General features: G+C 45.3%; 1 protein-coding gene across 2 annotated transcripts; it reads left to right on the top strand.

Annotated features, from left to right (window-relative positions):
* The first annotated feature begins 635 nt into the window (after nucleotides 1-635).
* ube3c (ubiquitin protein ligase E3C) lies at nucleotides 636-18,408 on the top strand. Of its 2 annotated transcripts, none has more exons than XM_057013208.1 (24): nucleotides 636-747; nucleotides 1,314-1,422; nucleotides 1,510-1,563; nucleotides 1,796-1,870; nucleotides 2,007-2,153; nucleotides 2,242-2,357; nucleotides 2,441-2,598; nucleotides 2,857-3,010; nucleotides 3,653-3,873; nucleotides 3,944-4,095; nucleotides 4,210-4,397; nucleotides 6,773-6,859; nucleotides 6,968-7,125; nucleotides 7,334-7,560; nucleotides 8,635-8,739; nucleotides 8,862-8,949; nucleotides 10,086-10,183; nucleotides 10,518-10,650; nucleotides 11,372-11,619; nucleotides 14,112-14,324; nucleotides 15,488-15,676; nucleotides 15,750-15,816; nucleotides 15,885-16,015; nucleotides 17,554-18,408. In XM_057013208.1, exons 1-24 carry the CDS (start codon nucleotides 725-727, stop codon nucleotides 17,722-17,724), a joined length of 3,312 nt encoding a protein of 1,103 aa, XP_056869188.1. In that variant the 5' UTR covers nucleotides 636-724; the 3' UTR covers nucleotides 17,725-18,408. The 2 variants fall into 2 exon arrangements, with proteins under 2 accessions (XP_056869188.1, XP_056869189.1); XM_057013209.1 differs by having other exon boundaries at nucleotides 637-713.
* Nucleotides 18,409-18,645: the final 237 nt, after the last annotated feature.

Below are 18,645 nucleotides of genomic sequence, written 5' to 3'. Positions count from 1 at the left end.
TACTGAACACATTCATATATAATTGTTTTTTTTTTCATATAACTTGGCAAAAACTACATGATTCTTGATTCTAATTTATATTCACTGAAAGAAATGCTAGGATACACCACACGGGAATAGAACAGTTATCAAAAGTTATTGACGATGTGTTTTTGTCTAGTTTAAAAATTGCTTTACAAATGACGATTTTTTATTTTTTGTTCAATTGGACATGATCTTACGTGACTTTCTAGTTCTCTCTCTGAAAGCTTAATGATTAAATCAGGGCTAATGTTAATCTTTGCAGCAACTCCCGGTACAAACAGCAGAGTAAACCTCAGAATATTTCAGATAGACTGTTTTTAATTTGTTTTTTTTTTATAGCCAAGGTGTGTTGCAGGATGTTTTTGAAGATGGCCACTTTTTACCAGAACGAACAAAGAAGTACACTCATTATTTATACAGATGAAATAAAATAAAACATATAAAGACATGGTTAGGTTAGATTGACGTTAATCTGCAACATATAAACAATACCTTGAACCTTGTACGGAAAGAGGCGGGTTTAAAACGCCGTAGGGTTTATTGACGGGTTTTTGGACCAATGGGCGGGCTAGTTTTTAACAAACCGGAAATAGACGCGTCAACTTCCGTTCTCCACTGTGTTGTATTAATTTCTTGCCAGAGAACTGAAAGAAGACTTGACGTTTACGGACTGATTTGCCAGAGTTTTTGTGAGCGTTTTATGCCTAAATTATACCGTCAGAGGTAACGTTCCGCAATGGCAATTGTCAAATAAGTGATCGGTGTGGTGACTCATGTAAAAAGGACGTAGAGATAGTAAAAGAACAATCCAACCAAGTTAGCCGGTGTGATGTTAGCTACCCGGCTACTTAGCAGCAGTGCTAACGTCAACAAGGTTGTTTCTTACAAACATATGAATCAACGTGGCGATTTGTCACTCATTAATATATGTTGTACAGGATGTTTGGGATGCAGCTTTTAAATTGAACGACTTAAAAGTCCGCGTGTAGTCTTCAATAGCTGCTGAGTCATATTCGTTAGCTGTGTTATCCTGTTAGCTAACTATTGCGGATATTTTTGAAAATGAACGTGTCAGTCGGTAAATAAACTTCCACTTTTTCTGGGGGTTACTCTCGGATGGTTGTCGGTCAGTTGCTCATGATATTTTTAATTGCAAACGTAAACACATGCATAAAAGTGTGATAAATTGGCCTGATTATAGTGGTCATGCAATTATCTGTCTGCTTTGGACATCGTTGATTTCTACTAGACCTCTGGATTCATTGTTTCACTTTCATTTTCTCTCTCAGGTTTTTAAAAGTCACTCAGTCAGTCAATGGGAATAATCTAACAATGTTTAGTTTTGAGGGAGATTTCCGAACAAGACCCAGTGTGTCACTTGGGGGAGCAAGCAAAAAAGTAAGACATCAGTTTAACAAATCATTCCACATTTTATAGCATTTATTTTATATCCTTCGGATAAGCGTAAGGTCTGTTTCCTTCCAGGAGGAGAAAGCGTCTTTGCTGCACCGCACACAAGAAGAAAGAAGGAAAAGAGAGGTATTCATCATGTGTCTTGTTGATTTCATGAATGAATGAATGAATGAATAGGTTCCTGAAGAGAGAGAGAGATTCTTTGACACCAGTAGACAGTGTCGCTCTACCAGGAAGGGGGGTGTGAAGCAAACGGAGGCGGTCGAGCTGCGACGAAGAGTTGATAAAATTCCCATCAGCCACCTTAAATCAAAAAGTTGATTTTGTGCTGACATCGATCCTGTTTTCAAATCCTCAGGATGAAAGAAAACGACTGAAAAATGCCATTATCATTCAATCTTTCATACGAGGCTACCAGGACTTAAAACGACAGGTAAGCTCTTGTAGCTTTTTTACAGACCTGGGAGTCTGTACAATTTAAACGAACAAGAAAGCCATACTTGACAACCTCATGGGAAGCCTTGAACCTTTCAAGATATACTCATTCCTTCATACGTCCATTCATTCAGTATGCCACCCAGCGGGCTAGTTTTGATGAGTGTGTCAGCCAGTCTTTGGTGGGAGGAGCTCAGCACACCTTGGACGGTCCTCGTCTCTCCCTGTTGTCAAGACAACTCATATTTTTCTACAAACAAAGTGTGGACGTCCACAGACTGGTGAATACGTTGCTATTCTAGTGTACGGATGGTTGCACGGATGCCAAAATATATGTATCTTACACACTCCGTCTCTTTGTGTCTTCAGATCTGGTTGTGCCAGAATCTGGTGAAATTTAACAGCCAGTTTGTAAAACTGTTGATGGGTCCACAAAGTCAAACATGTTTGTTCCAGGTGAAGAGGATCTTAGGCTTCTGCTGCAGGTACAGCCCTAAGATTCTGATTTGGGTGGCAAAGAAGAAAGGAATTTATTTTCCAGACTGACTTTTCCCTTCTGTCCCCATAGACTCCTACAGTGCTGCAGGGATGACAGTTTAAATGTGACAGTTCCCATGCGTATGCTGGAAGTCTATTCTTCAGAGAAAACATACCACCCTGTTGTTCCAGATGCTCTTTGTTTAACTTCATTACTCGAGCAGATTTTGCACTATATGGTACAGAAAGGTAACATAAATGTTCAGGCTTTATTTTCTTCTTCAAGCACGTGTCACTATAGACGGTCTAATGTTTACCTGGCTGTTTTTAGCTATAACTGGTGGGGTGTTGGGCACAGTATCCACACGTTATTGCAGCATGATTCATTCACAAAGCATGGCAGGAATTATTCTGCTGCCCACTATCTGTATGAAAACACTTTGGAATGAAGGAAAGAAAAGCTTAAATTGTTGACATGGTCGTCTTAATCCCTCTCTTTCTTTTCAGGATACTACAAATCGCTATATGTTCTTGTGAATCACAAGCTTCCTTCCAGTTTGGAGTACAGCGACTCTCCCTCTGTCCCTCTAGCAAGCACACTGTTGGAGCACATCCTCAAACCTCTGCACTTTACCTACTCCTCCTGCACAACAGGCGCAAGGTAAAGTCCACAGCCAAAATCCAGCAGCCCAGTTGTGCATCGGTTTGGTATCGGCTGGTTTGGTATTGGTTTACTCTAGGGTTATTTGGCTAATTTACTAATTTACACAGTGACAGCACCCATTCTATCTGTCATGAAGACAAATGAATCATTCACAGGACCTGAACTGAGAAGCTTCTGTCTTAAATTAAATTCTTGGAACTCCGAACTAAATTGACTAGATGAGGCATATCTGTTTATATTTCTTCCTTGGTGTTGAAGCAACATTTACCTAATTTACAACAGTCTGTAAAATAAACTCTGACAAGTCAGGCAGGCAGAGTTTGCTCTCAGTTTGGGACATTCTTAATCACAAATGTCTGCTCGCTTCTTTTCTTCTTTGAAGAAAAGCAAGGCGAGAGAGACAAACCTGTGTACACACAGAGGCTAATGGCTAATTATCCGGCTCGGCCCAGCAGATGTGTGTGACTGGCCCACACACACAGCCGCTCTGTTTGAAGACCCAATATTGAAGTCCATGTAGAAGGGTCCCGTCACGTGTGAAAACATACGCAACAAATCAAACTGGACACAATTCTAATGCATGATTTTGTATTTGTGAGCAGTGTTTAACTTGTCTTGTGACTCTTTCTCTGCTTACAGGCAGTTTGTATTTGCAGCCTTCACAAAGGAGTTTATCTCTGCACCGTTCACTGAGCCAATCTTTCACTTCTTCATCCCGGCGCTGTCCGACGCCCATGTGTCGTTCCCGTTTGAGGCCTTCCTGAGCTCTCTGCAAGCCACCATTAACTCTTCGTCTCTGCTGCACAGCCAGGCACCGTGGGTCTTCTACTTTGTCCTCTCTGCAGGGGAGAACCGATTAGGTGAGAGTCACAACTCAGGCGTGTGTTTACTGTACGCGTGCACGTCACGATCACAGCTGTGTGTTGGCAGGCGCGTTGTCAGAGGAAGGACTCCTACTGTACCTTCGGGGTCTGCAGGCGCTCCTACTTCTGCTGCCAGTGTTCGAGAGCAGCAGCCGGACTGAAGTGAGCAGCGACTCGGAGGACGATGACAATACTGGTATCCAGTCGTCCCCCATGCAGGTCAGATGCAGCTCAACACGACGCCTCGGAGTGATCACAGACTAGTGTTGTATTCTGAGTTGATGTCGAGTTGAATAGTGTTTTATTTAGGAAAGGAATGTCTTTTTCCTCCAGGATGACAGCAGAATCTCTGTGCAGCTGATCACAGAGGAGTGTGTCCACAAGCTGGACAGTAAGCACCAGACCAATGCCTTGCTCAACTTGGTGTGGAGGGATTCAGCCAGCGAGGAGGTTTTCACCATGATGGCGTCCATCTGCCACACGCTGATGGTGCAGCATCGCCTCATGGTGCCAAAAGTCAGGTACAAATACAGAAATCTGATTCAAAAATTCTTTTTTAGATCACATTTCCGCACTGTATCAAGTAAAGCAGCCGCCCTGAAACACTGTCCGCTTTTATTTGATATCCTAACATTTAAATATCTTGTTGAGGCCAGCCCAGCGTTCAGGGATGGTGTTTACACACCTGCCTGACTGAAAGAAAAAAAAGGTCTTTACGTTTTTTTGCACTGTAAGCAGTAATGTAAATAACGCTGAAGCAGTGCAGGCAGTTATCAGCGGCCCAAACCCACCGGCATTTACAACCGTCAGAGGAAGAGGGGACGTCAGGGAGGCTGTCAGTCTTGGATACGAGCAATTACCCCTCCTCAGGTTGATTACATTAGGACTGGGATGTCAGAGGTGGTGGGGGGAAGTCACTGACTGAGCTCTGTAGATGGCCAAACTACTTTAGTTAATTATTAATAAAGCTGCTAGTTGTGTTCAAAAGTGTGGCTGGAGTCCCCAGATCATCGGTATCGCCTCATCCGAGCTATACTCCCTCCTTTCCCTTTCATATTTCCTATTACCTTTTACATTTTTTAGTGCTTATTCCTTAACTTCACTTTTACCATAAATCCTGCCCTTCGTCTTCCATCATTATCGGATATCTGTACAAAATAATTAGCTCGCAGGGAAAGATTAATCACTGCAGGAGTGGACGGGATAGCTTTACAAGAGGCTAAGGGGAGCAAATTGCATCGGCGCCACGATTTATCGCTCGTACGGTAAAAAAAGGAAGATGTTGGCCAGTCGTCCGGCTGCCCAGAAGTGCTGCCTTTTTTTTTAATAAATATGTAAAATGTCGTGAGAAATGAATTTTTCAGGGGAAACTGCAACCGCAGTAAAATTACAGGTGACCAAAAATGGATTTTTGATCGCTTCTCTTTCCAGCGTGATTGCGTAATTTCATTTTAATTGTTTGCCTTTGGATATTTGGCGCAATTTCCCTTTGATCCTTTGATTTAATTCTACGTGGCACTTTGTTGCTAACGGCTAAGCCTCACGTGAAAGTCACCCCAGATGATCTTCGTTACTTCATTTGCTTTCGACTGGCTGCTGCTGGGTTTTGCGTTGTCGTGCGATAACGATCCCCAAACAAAGTCTGTTTTAGGTGGGAAACGGTCCCATTGATTCCTAAGGTATCACTTTCCTCACATGCACCGCTCTTGTGGTTTTTTTCCTCCTGCTCGACAGATTCTTTCACCATCACAAAATGAAATGATCCAGACATTATTCAACCAGCCGCATGTCTTGACTTTGTTTATTAGCGGTTCATTCCGTGATTGAAATGGGGGTTTGGGTTCTCCCCGGCTGTAAATCAGCGTGTCAGCTGGCATTTAGTGCTTTGTTTCCCATTTCAATCAAACACTTGCCTCACTTGTTATGAGCCCACTGCTCTACCCCTCGCTCCCCTCTGGAGCCTCGTACGCCTGACAGATGGTGTGTGCTCGGCCCGGACCATTTTTCAGACCGTGCCGACAGTCGCCTGACCCTCTCCTCCTAATGTCCCTTTCAATTTTTGGAATTGGGAATTTTCTGGCGGATTGAAGGAGTGTGGTAGGAATCTTTGTGAGAATATCCCGGACATATGACCCTCACTCCTCTTCTGATGCTGTCCCATTAAAGGGGGGGCATTCTTATAGGTGTCAGCACTACCACTCTTAAACAAGGGCCTATTATATGCAGGGGGCCTTTATTTTACCTTTTAGCTTACTTAACACATTTTTGTCACCTGTTCTTCCCCTCTGTGTGAAAGCTCAGGCAGTATAGGAGTAGTCAAACACATTCGGACACACACATGCTTTAACAAAGAGCAGCTTCACACCTTGGTGCCACAGCCCAGAGTGGAGAGAGGTATGTAGGCCCTCCACAGCTTTATCATGCAATTCCCCGTGAGTGTGGAAACATGCTGGAGCAGCGGGGTCACGGCAAGGACCAGGCTTTCTCTATCTCTCTGTCCTCCATTGTCTTGATCCCCTGGCCATTAAGTTAAATGGGGCTCCAGCAGGAAGCCAGGGGGCTGTTTATGACCCAGGCTGGGTACCCTCGACAGCAACTAGTTTACTAATGGAAGGTGCCTCGCCTAAATAAAGCTTAATGGCTCATTTAATCTCTTTTTGGCCCTCGTGGGGTATAAAAAAGGAGAGAAAGGCCAAGAGCGCTCAGTGGCGGTTAACGGCGTCTTTTATTTATTTTTCCACCTTTACTCGTGTCCTGTGGTTAACAGGGAAGAGTAAAAGATCTCGGCAAAGCAGGCGGAGGGATGGAACGTTACTTTGCTGTAGTCTCATCTGTAATGGCCCAAACTGAAGCCATTTTGTTGATGAGAGCGGAATGTGTGTTTATGTCTCTGCAGGCTTCTTTATAGTTTAGCCTTCAACGCTCGATTCCTGAGGCACCTCTGGCACCTGATAACGTCCATGACCACCAAAATGATCACGGGGTGAGCGCTTTTCATCCACTCTATCAGCCCATGTTTGCTTATCTGTCCCCCAAATCAAACACGTGCTAAAGTAGCGCTTATTTCTGTTGATTCCTCCCGCCGCTCCAGCTCCACGGTGGCTCTGCTGCAGCTGATCTCCCGAGGGTCTCCCATGTCCTTCGAAGACTCCAACCGCATCATCCCGCTCTTCTATCTCTTCAGCTCCCTGTTCAGCCACTCGCTGATCTCTGTGCATGACAGTGAATTTTTTGGACATGAAATTGAAGGTATAAAACCCTTTTGTTCAAGACTTTGTTACCTGGTGGCAACTGTAAATTCTCCCGCCCGTTCTTCATTCCCTTTTGTGTCCTTTTTTATTTCAAAGAAATCTATATTGTTTTTTTTTTTTCATCAGCTGCACTCCATCCTGCTGCAAACATAAATGTAAAAATCAATACCTATAAAAGAAAGCAAATCAATCCTGCATCTCTACAGGCCGGGCGCAGTCCTCCATGATGCCCTTCACGCTGCCGGAGCTCGTGACTCTGTCTCGCTGCCTGAGGGACGCGTGCCTGGGGATCATCAAGCTGGCCTACCCCGAGACCAAAGCCGAGCACCGCGAGGAGTACATGGCCGCCTTCAGGAGCGTGGGCGTGAAGACCAACACGGAGGTGCAGCAGCGCATCCAGGCCGAACAGAAACGCTGGGTGCAGCTGTTCAAGGTGAAGATGTTTAATCTCCCCGGATTCCCTGGAAAACGTCCCCTTTTTTCCCAGATGATGAAAACATCCCATTCCAACTTTGAGGCTCATTTATCCAGAATACGAAGCTCGCCGTTATGTTCCTTGGTTGTTTTTCGTGTTTCATTTCCATTCAAGAGTTTTCTGGCCAATGTGGCAAATATGTTGAGAATGTATCGGGGGGTTTTCATAAAGGATCTGCTCAAAGGCCTCCTGTCAGCTAAAACGACCCATTAAAGAAGTGGAGAGCAGAGGAAATGCATTTTCCAAATTGAACAGTGGGATTTACAGTCAGTTTAACGCCACTGACCCCTAACACGCTAATGTTTGGTCCGTGTCATCAGCCACCCCTCCCCATCTTTTATCACCTCCATTGTCAAGCTATCTATTTAATTGAAAGAAGTTAATTGAATGAAAATGATCAACTAAGCTTGTATTAATATTGCTAATGGAACTTTCTTCTTGGCCATGTTTGGAGAACGATGTCACGCCGGAGTTTGGGAAAGGCCCATTAAGGTTTGCACTTAACCCGATGGGCTAATTAAGAAATGCTTATTCATTCCTGGAGTCAGGGGGTAGTTCTGCTCCAAACCCATCGCCACGCGCCTCTTACACCATTTTGCACTTGCCGTTATTGCGGACTCTTGTTGCCCGGCGGCGATTGGCCGAGATTGATCGTCGCTCTATGAAAACGACTTTGCTTTAGAAAAGAACATTTAGATCGAAATAATCTCACCCCGGCATTATATGGAAATGGACGGGCTCTAAGTGTTATTGGCAGACATAACAGCTCCTTTAAGTGATGACATAACTGCAGCGATCTCCATCGCCAAAGGAAGCTCATTATTGTCTGTCCTGCTGAAGGAGGTGAAACCAAAAGGTTTGTTCAGAAAATAGTCGGATTTCTGGACTTTTCACCAAGGTTCTTTTGGGTGAGAGTAAAAAAAAAGTAACCCTTCTGTTGGTCCTGCCAAAGTTGTTACATTAAATTGAAGTGCGATTTCTGTGATTTGGAAACGTACAGTACACCGATCGTGCTCGCCCCTCTTTGACCAGGTCATTACCAACTTGGTGAAGATGGTGAAAGCCCGGGACATCCGAAGACCTTTCTGTCCCTCGGGTCACTGGCTGTCCGAGGAGGTCAACATCCGGGCAGATAAGGTGACCGAGTGGAAACCCTTTTGTTTATCGTTGTTTGATGCAGTGGGTCCAATAATGTCTTTGAAATTGTGATGAAAGGGTGGCCAATATTTTCTGCCAGCTTTAAAAATGTTTATCCGCAGGTCACTCAGCTGTACGTCCCATCTGCACGGAATGTGTGGCGAACAAGAAGGATGGGTCGCATCGGGCCTCTGCAGTCCTCACTGGACGGTAGTCTCATTTATTATTGAATAAATCTGCTAACTACGACTTAGAAGACTTAAAACTCCACATGGGAGCTGATTTTAATTTGAAGATAGAATTTTTTTTTACACAAGTTCATGCAGTGTGTTTTTTTTACTGTTTTAAGCAATTAGGCTCTTTTTTGGCAATAAATGTCCATTTAGAATCACGCCCAAAGTCACCTTCTCCATGTTTGCTTTTAATATATCACAGGACTCTGATGTTATTTCCCATAAAGAGTCATCTGCTTAAAGCGTATCGTTCACGGCTGGAGAGAAGAGCAAGCATGGAAAATGAAACGTCCTCTACTGTAGAAAATGATTCTCCCTTAATGAGCAGTTATGAGGTTTTGTGTGTGGGAGAAAATGCCTCATGGCAGGAATATGTCTTGCAGTCATTGGAGTGTTGGAGAAAAAAAAGTCTCCCTCAATCTATTACCGCATTTTCTGTCCAGTGACTTAATGAGACACTCAGAGGAAAATACACTGACGCAAGCAAGGCTTTATTTGGCTCATCCCGGGTTTCTGTGAAGTATGGCGTGAAAACAAGCTGATAACTATGTGTGTATGATCTACCTAATCCCACTCAGAGGGCGTATGGGATAAATTCAATTAGCGTGAGAGTACCTGATGAACTCAGCCACATCTGGTCTCAGTGTTTGTCTGGCCTTTTCTCATTTCCTTAAATGGACGGGCCTGTGGCTGATGAATGAGCAACATATTGACCACTCCAGGGCTATATTTCTTCTTAGAGATGGAAACCTGATGGGAAAATGCAGATCAGATTGACTAATTGAGCAGAATAATTGAGCTGCAGCGAGCAAGGAGCGAGCTGAGCGAAGAGTGGTTTAGCTAGCCGTCAGAGTTTAATACCAGGCAAACATCAGTTTAACGGATTAAACTCTGCCTGTGTATGGACAGAAGAGAGTAGGGTTAATTAAAAAAGGGTAGTTAAAACTTAAAACATCGTTTGAGGTCAGAGCATCGTTAAAATGGAAAGTGAAAGTGTCCCATTAAACTTTCGCGCCGCTAGAATTTATAATAAAAACATGAACTAAAAGTTACTCTGAACCAATCAGGGTGGTGTAACTGCTTTGTGTTGTCATTTTGTCTGGTTCTCTGCAGTGGGGATGGAGCCTCCACAGCTCTCCGTGTCTGAAGAGAGAAATCTGGCCATCCTCACCGAGCTCCCGTTCGTGGTCCAGTTTGAGGAACGAGTGAAGGTACAGCACAAGAGCAACCAGAAAAAGCTGCACAATTCTGTAGCATTTTAGCACGCTGAACAGAGATGCTAACAGCCACAAATGCTGTATTAGAAACAAACGTCACCTTATTTTGGAAGGTAAACAGCGCAACTTTAGAGCGAGTGGTTGTGATTGAAATCTGGCTGGTTTTATATATCATTAATATTGTATCCTGACATTTGTTTGCAATTTATAATGCAGTGTTGATTTAAGCAGCCTCTGAATGTAAAGCAAGAGCCAAAGTGAGAATGAAACACTTCCCAGCTGTGGGTTTTTCTCTGACCCTCCCACTGGTCTTAAACTTGTCCTATAGATCTTCCAGAAGTTAATCTATGCTGACAAACGCGAGGTGCAGGGGGACGGGCCGTTCACTGATGGCATCAATGTCACCATCAGACGGAACTATATCTACGAAGACGCCTACGATAAACTCTCCCCGGAAAACGGTACAGAAACTCACATAAAACATGTGAATGATTGTTCTTTATACCCCTCTGATATCAGCAGTATTGGCTCTATTATTACCTACATGTATTTATTAATCCTGTTGTATTTATCTGAGTTTTATTGAGCTTCCCGGTAGCATTACAGAGCAGGTTCGGCTCTATTTAATTTTTCAGGAAAGCGTAATTGTGGTTCCGATTATTATAATGGACCACATAAAAGCAGAGTCAATTATTTTAAGTCACCTCTTTTGTGTTTGAATCTGAAAGGGCACTTGAGTGGAGACACTCTGATTAAAAAGAGTAGTAGGCGACCTGGGCTGAAGACATGATCTATATCATTTATGTGTCTATAACTTACAGCTGCCGGGATTTATCAGCCCACATTAATTATTCTGAAAGATGACCTCTTCATGGAATTTGAATATTCTGCAGGTCAAGGTGGCACCTCCTGTGTAAATATGTTTACTCACAAACACAGAAGGTGACATTTATATGGTTTTCAAATATTTTCCCTTACATCGCCTATAAATTATATAATGCTGCGAGCAAAAGGAGATGTTTAATGGCTTTTGGAAGTGTTCATAAATGAATTAAGTGGTCTCATTTACCGTTAAATTAGGATGATATGAAACTGAACTTCACAACCCTCTATTAAAGAAGAACTAAAGATTTACACGGGGCATTCATTTTCCCTTAATTCCCCTCCCTTTTCTGATTCCAGAGCCGGATCTTAAGAAACGGATCCGCGTCCACCTGCTCAACGCTCACGGCCTGGATGAGGCAGGCATCGACGGCGGCGGGATCTTCCGCGAGTTCCTCAACGAGCTCCTCAAATCGGGCTTCAATCCCAACCAGGGCTTCTTCAAGGCGACCAACGACAGCCTGCTGTACCCCAACCCCGCTGCCGAGATGCTGGTCGGAGATTCCTTCACCAGGCATTACTACTTTTTAGGCCGGCTCCTCGGGAAGGTCAGTGTCACGTCCACATGCGTCTCCAAACATCGAGGAACATCCTGTTCATCCACGCGCTGCCTTCATGCGACGGTCAAAATGTCAGCGAGATTAGTTGCAGTCGGGGTCAAGGTTGCATCGGCTCTAAATGTAAATTTATATCTTGTTTTCATGTTTGTTCTGGAGGCTGACATTGTTCAGAGGAATTGCCATCATTAGTTTATGAATCTGTCTGCGGGGGTTGGGGTTGTAACTCCAGCCCAGCTCCAGTTTCGTTAATTAACCCTGTGCATAATCCGTTGACGGCATTGTTTTTCCGTCCCTCCCTTCCTGTGATTGCACTATTTATTAGAGCCTAATGTCCTTAAATCATCCTTAATGCACGTGCTGCTGATTGTTTACCAGGATGCCTTCCCAGCGAGGGGCTATCTCAGCCCCGAGGAGAATTACCTCATGACAAGAAGTTGCCTCTCAATTAGGGCTTCCATTAGCCGATGATTCCTGCCTCTTGTTTATGTAGCGGTTGCATTTGGCTGGCACTAAATCAGCCAGCCCTCGCCGACAGGACATAAATAAGCATTCAAAGCATGTGGTAATAGCATTTTGATCTGTTTTACAGTCAGATATCCAGGCCTCTTCTCTCTTGCTTGGCCAGAGATGCTCTGTTCCACATATCAGAACATCCTCCTCCTCCTCCTCCTCCTGGTTCTGTACCTCTACCTCCTCTTCAAATGATCAATCAGCAGCTACAAACTGACCGCCCCCTCGATATCGTGCTCTCAATAGCTAATGGCTCAGGCAATTAGGCGGGGAAAATTAATTTGAATTTGACTTTCAATTAACCCTTCCTTAAGTCCCTCTTTCTCCATAAAAATGGACGTTTGAGTGGCCATTTGAGAGGCGTATTGATATTTGTTTAGTGCCGTTATCGCCCGGATAAAAGGCAAGCGTTTATATAGATTGAGATTGCATCACCGCTGCTGTTGCGCGCGCACGGCGCAGCCTGCGTCTCAAAGGACACGGGAGATTAATATTGTTAATTAATGTCGGAGGCGTGCCATTGTTGCGGGGGTGATGTATTACAGGCAAGAGTGGCTTGTCTGGGGTACTCACTGAAATGGGATTGAACATCAGAATAGAGGCCAGTCATCATCCCTCTTCCTCACTCTTCCACCCAGCTGACAGGCGGAAAGATTTAAGGCCCCAAACGGGCGGAAGAAGAAAACGGGGGGGTTTTACGCCATGCTCCGTCCTCCCAGATTTGGGATTTTGAAGATGCTAATTTGAACTTGATGGGAGTGTTTTGCCGACAGGGTTTTGTCACACTTGTTTCCCATTATGTAAGAAAGCCCACGCCAGGTTCTCTTTGAGCCTCATTCATCTCTCATTAGTACAAAACCTCCAACCTCTTCAGACGCTGCGTCTCTACACTTTTAGCCTCCTCCTCCTCCTCCTCCTCCCCTTCCTCTTCTCCTCTCATTGGACTCTGATAATTCCCTTCGGAAGTGCACAAGGTGGGCCCTGATTGATAGAGAAACGTTTGAAAGGCATTATAATTTTATTGATTCTTAATGTTGTAAATTAAGCCATGTATTTGGCAGCTAACAGAACGCACCTGCAACGTGGCCGGTATTTATTCCACCTGATGGTGCTGCGATCTGCTTTAATTGCGTTGCCACTGCACTCACTTATATTAAAAGGCCCGAGCCGCGGTAATTAATTCTTTCCAGCCGAAGTCATTTTGGCACAATTTCTGGCAATAAACATCCATAAATAAAGTAAGTGGCAGTGAAAAAATAAGCCTACAGGGTTTTTTTTGCAGCCTCTTCCCTGCAGAAGTGTTATTGATAGGTTTCAAGGGGCTGGCCGGCACATATGGTCCCAAATGAGCACCCACCATGTCGCAAACATTAAGTAGATTATTTTGCATAAAGAATAGACAATGTTTGAAGTTGCGCAATTAACCCGTGTTTAGAAAATAGCTGTGATTGATGCGCTCCTGTGTGTTTAAGATGCATGCATTATGGAAATCCTCTGGATTTATAATCCATTTAGCTGATGCGGTCAGGGTTTTTAGTGCTATCATTTATAAGGACCTGTATATTTTAGTGCCTCCAATGGGCTCCTTTTTGGACTCTTCCAGTACATTAGCTTTGGGGCTCATGAGTCACCTGGATGATTGGGATTCTCGATGTCATTTGAGGTCAAGGTGAAAATCGGCATTTGTGAAGTTTAAGGCGGGCGGGACAGAAGCCTGCGGGCTCCACATACATCACGTTCTGCTGTCAGTCTCTCTGATGTAACCAGATGTTGTCACTTCCACTAGCTACTAACCACTAGTAGTATTTGGCCATGTGATTTATATTTTAATGTGATTATTATGTGTTTTAATCATTCCTTGCAGTCCATTTAGTTATCTTGGCTGTCGTAGTCGTGCTTTATTGTGTGTTTAATGCCACAAGCGTTTCCTCTCTCAGCTCAACCTTCAAGTGACCTTTGGTGTTCCACAGGCGCTGTATGAGAACATGCTGGTGGAGCTGCCCTTTGCCAGCTTCTTCCTCTCTAAGCTTCTGGGCACCAGCGCGGACGTCGACATCCACCATCTGGCGTCGTTGGACCCGGAGATGTATCGCAACCTCCTGTTCCTCAAGAGCTACGAAGGCGATGTTGAGGAGCTGGGCCTCAACTTCACGGTGGTCAACAACGACCTGGGAGAAGCTCAGGTGACGCCTGTTAACGCTTCTTCTTCGTTTCCTATTAATAACCGTTTTGCCGCGGCCCCAGAAGCTGCGTCTCTGTTGACCCTTCCGCCGAACCATCACAGAACACGCATGAAAGAAGCAGCTCTCTGCTCTTAAGCACGTCTCCTCCCAAGCTGGAGGCTTCGGGAGGATGTGTTGCCACCACAGCTGCTCTCAGAGCTGCACTCTCCCCAGAGCTCTTGTTTGTTCAGGGCCTTAACACGTATTATTAGCTCTCCTCAAACAACACCTGAAATGGTCAAGTTACATTGTAGCCCCGCTGGTCACAAATAGGCCATCGCAAACACGATAGGGAAAACAATTTGTGGAAGATTAGGCACACACCCGGGAGCAGTCTGCCCTGCATTTGCCCCCGCGAGATAGGCAAAGCAACCAAGATAAGAGGAGTAATTCTCGTGCATTAGCACATAATCAGAATCCATTGTGAGAGATTCTTTTAAAAAGTTAAAATGATTCACCGGCGCTGAGCAAGTCGTGTTGAAGAAGAAAGAAGTCGAGGCTTATCAGCTTTTGTTCTGCGTCACAGAGGAAATGCTCCATCTGCATCACCTTTAAGGGACGTTTGTGCAAATATCCTGTTTTTATCTGAATAGGACCATCTCTGTCTGGTGTCTACCTGCCCCCCCCCCCCCCCCCCATGGAAAAGTTGCATTTCTGTAGATAAAATAACATTAACAAGTGTTAGGTTTCACTCCAAATGACCTAAAGACCTTAAATTTGATCTTAAAGTTGAATAATTATTATTTTCTACCCCCAGGATTATATAAACCAATTGCAGAAAACCTGCACTGTAAAAAGATGACCCCCCCAACCCCCCATACAGGCCGTGATGGCATCATTCATTCTGCTTTATGAACACTGATGAGCACATCCTATCAAGTGCTAACTGCTTTATAGCTAATGAAAAGAGAACTTGAGGCCAAATTGTGCTGGAGCAGACATTCAGCAGCCGCGCTATATTTAGAACCGCTAAAATGCTCTTAAGCCACATACGCTGACATTGAACTACACTAATCTGAGGGCTGAAATGTTATCTGTGACGTTAGAGTCGTATTGTAGTGCAGCCACGATAATGCTAACCCTCCAATGAGGAGAAACAAATGTCTGCTGCTCTGTTGACCCAGGTGGTGGAACTGAAACCTGGAGGCAAAGACATTCCTGTGACGACAGCAAACCGCATCGCCTACATTCATTTGGTGGCCGACTACAGGCTCAACAAACAGATCCGGCCCCACTGCCTGGCCTTCAGGCAGGGGCTGGCCAACGTGGTCAACCTGGAGTGGCTGCGCATGTTTGACCAGCAGGAGCTGCAGGTACACTGCACAGCACACGCCGCCACCTTTATGGCACACACACTTCAACACACACTTCTCTACCTTTTAACAGGTGCTAATATCAGGCGCTCATGTCCCGATTTGCCTGGACGACCTCAAAAAGTTCACAAACTACTCAGGTATGAGCAGGTGTTGTAGGATAAAAGGTGCAGGAGTAACACTTATTGATGTGAGTGCCCCTGTTCAGGTGGGTACACGGCCACTCATCCGGTCATCCAGACCTTCTGGGAGGTGGTGGAAGGCTTCTCACAGGAGGAGAAGCGCAAGCTGCTGAAGTTTGTCACCAGCTGCTCCAGACCTCCACTGCTGGGCTTTAAGGTGAGGCTGTACAGGTCCTCACAGGACTGAGGAGCTACACGTTTATATAACTAACAACAGGCTGTTGATGGGAACAACCAGGCTGTAACATTATTATGATTGGTAAACCAGCTAACACCGCCTGCTGCCCCCCCCCCCCCCCCCCACTCCCCAGGCTTTTGTCGCATAGTTCATGACCCTCCCTCCCCTGTCGGAGAACCCTTATGTTTGGGCACGGCCAGAGAATCCGTCTGGGCAAATATGGCCATTCAGAAGCAGGTAGCAGGTTGAACTTTTGAACGTTTGCCTCCTGCGTGACACGGCAGAAAGCGGCAATTTCCTGTTCAATGAACATTTAAGGAAAGTACCCCCCCCCCCCCCCCAACGTCCAAACACGGGCTCTGTGGTGCTGAATCATTATCACTAACCTATTTTCTGAAATGATTCCTAATTGGAAGCTGTTTCACTTTCTCGCAGATGTGATTTGTGGGACACTTAAGGTACTTTAAAATAAGGAGGGGGGGGGGGGCAGCCAGTGTTGCGTGTGCCCATTAAAGAGTTTTTATGTGTCTTACTTAATCTAACTTGAAGCTGTAATCATCATATGATTGGTTTTATTATTCTTTATGACTGTCATTACTTATGAAAAGCTAATTGCGTCTTCGGCGGAGCGAGGGAACAACATTCTTCTTAAAATCCTTCACGGCACCTCCAAACCGGGACGCTCCCCCCGCCTCGTCTCACCACTTTGACTTTGGCCAGCGTGCGCATCGCCCGCTCCCACCGAGTCCTTCCTCGTCTGTCCTCCGGGCCAGAAAGGGCGGTGATTCGTGAGGGGGCCGGCCCCTGACCCGGTCCTCAGCCTGAGCCAGCGGAGGCTTAATTAGCTGTCGTTGGAACGGCCCAGGATTCATTAGAGGAGAAATAGCTCTGTCAGGAGAAGCCATTTAAAAAAGATGATGGAAACTCTCTTTTTTTTTTGCCCAAAATGATGGCGGCTGTAACGGCGCTTCCTCAATAAGCAACGATAGTTTAATACGGTAATTGTCAGAGAAATGGGCTCGTTACAGCTGAGCCCCCAAAGGGCCATTTAATCGGGCGAGTATGGCCCCCGGAGCGCGCGCACCCACTTTAAATAGCGGGACGAGACCAGGGAGGCGACGGCTCATCGGCGCGGGCCGTGATGGAAACCGTCCGTGTCACAGTTTAGCGAGGAGGCGGTCTCGCCGCCAGGAGGCCGGTTTTAAAAAATGCCAGCTAGACAACATGAAACGACCATTTCTCCAGCGCCTCATCCGGGGGTCACGCCGCGGGCCAGCCTCCCCATCCAGGAGCTTTCAGGCTCCAAATAAATTGACGCCGCTGCCGTATTAGCTTAACACTTAATGTCTGTCTTTTACCATTTATCCCTTTACCGGGTTTGACATTTATTGCCTAATCGAGATTGCTTTCCACGCCGCAACCATCAACAAAAGTTGATTCACGTCTACTTTTCGGACGTTCTCACATCTCCAATTTGTCAACTTCTTTTTTTTTTCTTTTTTTGACGATGACAACAGGAGCTTTACCCGGTCTTCTGCATCCACAACGGCGGCAACGACCTGGAGCGCCTGCCCACCGCCAGCACCTGCATGAATCTGCTCAAGCTGCCAGAGTTCTGCGACCAGAACCTGATGAGGAACAAACTGTTGTACGCCATCGAGTCGTCCTCCGGGTTCGAGCTGAGCTGAGGAGCGTTTGGATGAAAAGGACAAAGAGGAAATTGGAGCGGAAGGAAGGAAAGGCGACGGCTGCACTGATGTTTGCGTGTGTTTGAGTGCCTGAGGGGTGGAATCGGTCCGAGGGGTACGAGGACGAGACGCGGTTGGAGGTTTTTAAGTGGCTTTTAAACATTTAACCATCTGAAGTATCTCACAAACGGAAATGCAGAAAATATCAGTCAGAAAAAAAAACAGCAGCTACTCTTCATTTTGTTATTTTTCACCAAAGATTTCACGGCATCTTATTAAAAAGGCAATAAGGGGGCAGAGGGGACGGACTCACGCCGCTCGGGATGGTTACGGGGTGGGCGGGGCTTTCCTCTGTGGCCATTAGTCTCTTAAACCCGCCGTCGGAACGCCTGTTTCTTTGATGCTCAGTATTAATAACGATCATGTGTGTTGATCACGCCACCGGAAAAATCTAGCATTAGGAATAATGTGAATATGTACATGTCTTCTCTTATAGGCTCAGTTTTGTACAGCTTTGTTTTTCTTCCCGCCGGGGACTCGCGCCCACGAACGGCGCCGAACAATCTTTGTCGGTTTAATCCCACATCTGTACCACACGGACGAGGCTCGAGACGGCTCGTGTACCAACGGAGCCATGAAAAATAAGATGGTTTGGGAATTAATAAACCTACTTTTCCTCCTGCATTTCTATCCATAAATTGTGTCACATCTAATTTACAGTAATGACCAAGAAATAAGACGCTCCTTTGTGGGAAAATCTGCAGTTTTATGGCCTCTGACATATAATTAAAGAAACATCCAGTTAAGAAACAGGGAACAGAACTTTCCTGGCCTTGAGATGCATTATCGGGCTAAGCACAAATTAAGATTGTGTGCGTTTGTCATAAATCCAGCTGCCCTCTGATGCAGGACAGCCCAGGA

Source organism: Takifugu flavidus, chromosome 17, assembly GCF_003711565.1.
Source record: "Takifugu flavidus isolate HTHZ2018 chromosome 17, ASM371156v2, whole genome shotgun sequence".
NCBI classification, from domain to species: Eukaryota; Metazoa; Chordata; class Actinopteri; order Tetraodontiformes; family Tetraodontidae; genus Takifugu; species Takifugu flavidus.
This window is presented reverse-complemented; position numbering and strand designations above follow the sequence as displayed.

What these genes read in the sequence shown, in the direction of transcription:
- ube3c (XM_057013208.1), top strand. Translation starts at nt 725, where the DNA reads ATGCCTAAATTATACCGTCAGAG. An exon ending in TTTTGGACATGAAATTGAAG is followed by an intron (nt 7,126 to 7,333) that starts GTATAAAACCCT and finishes GCATCTCTACAG; the next exon opens with GCCGGGCGCAGTCCTCCATG. An exon ending in TAAACTCTCCCCGGAAAACG is followed by an intron (nt 10,651 to 11,371) that starts GTACAGAAACTC and finishes TTCTGATTCCAG; the next exon opens with AGCCGGATCTTAAGAAACGG.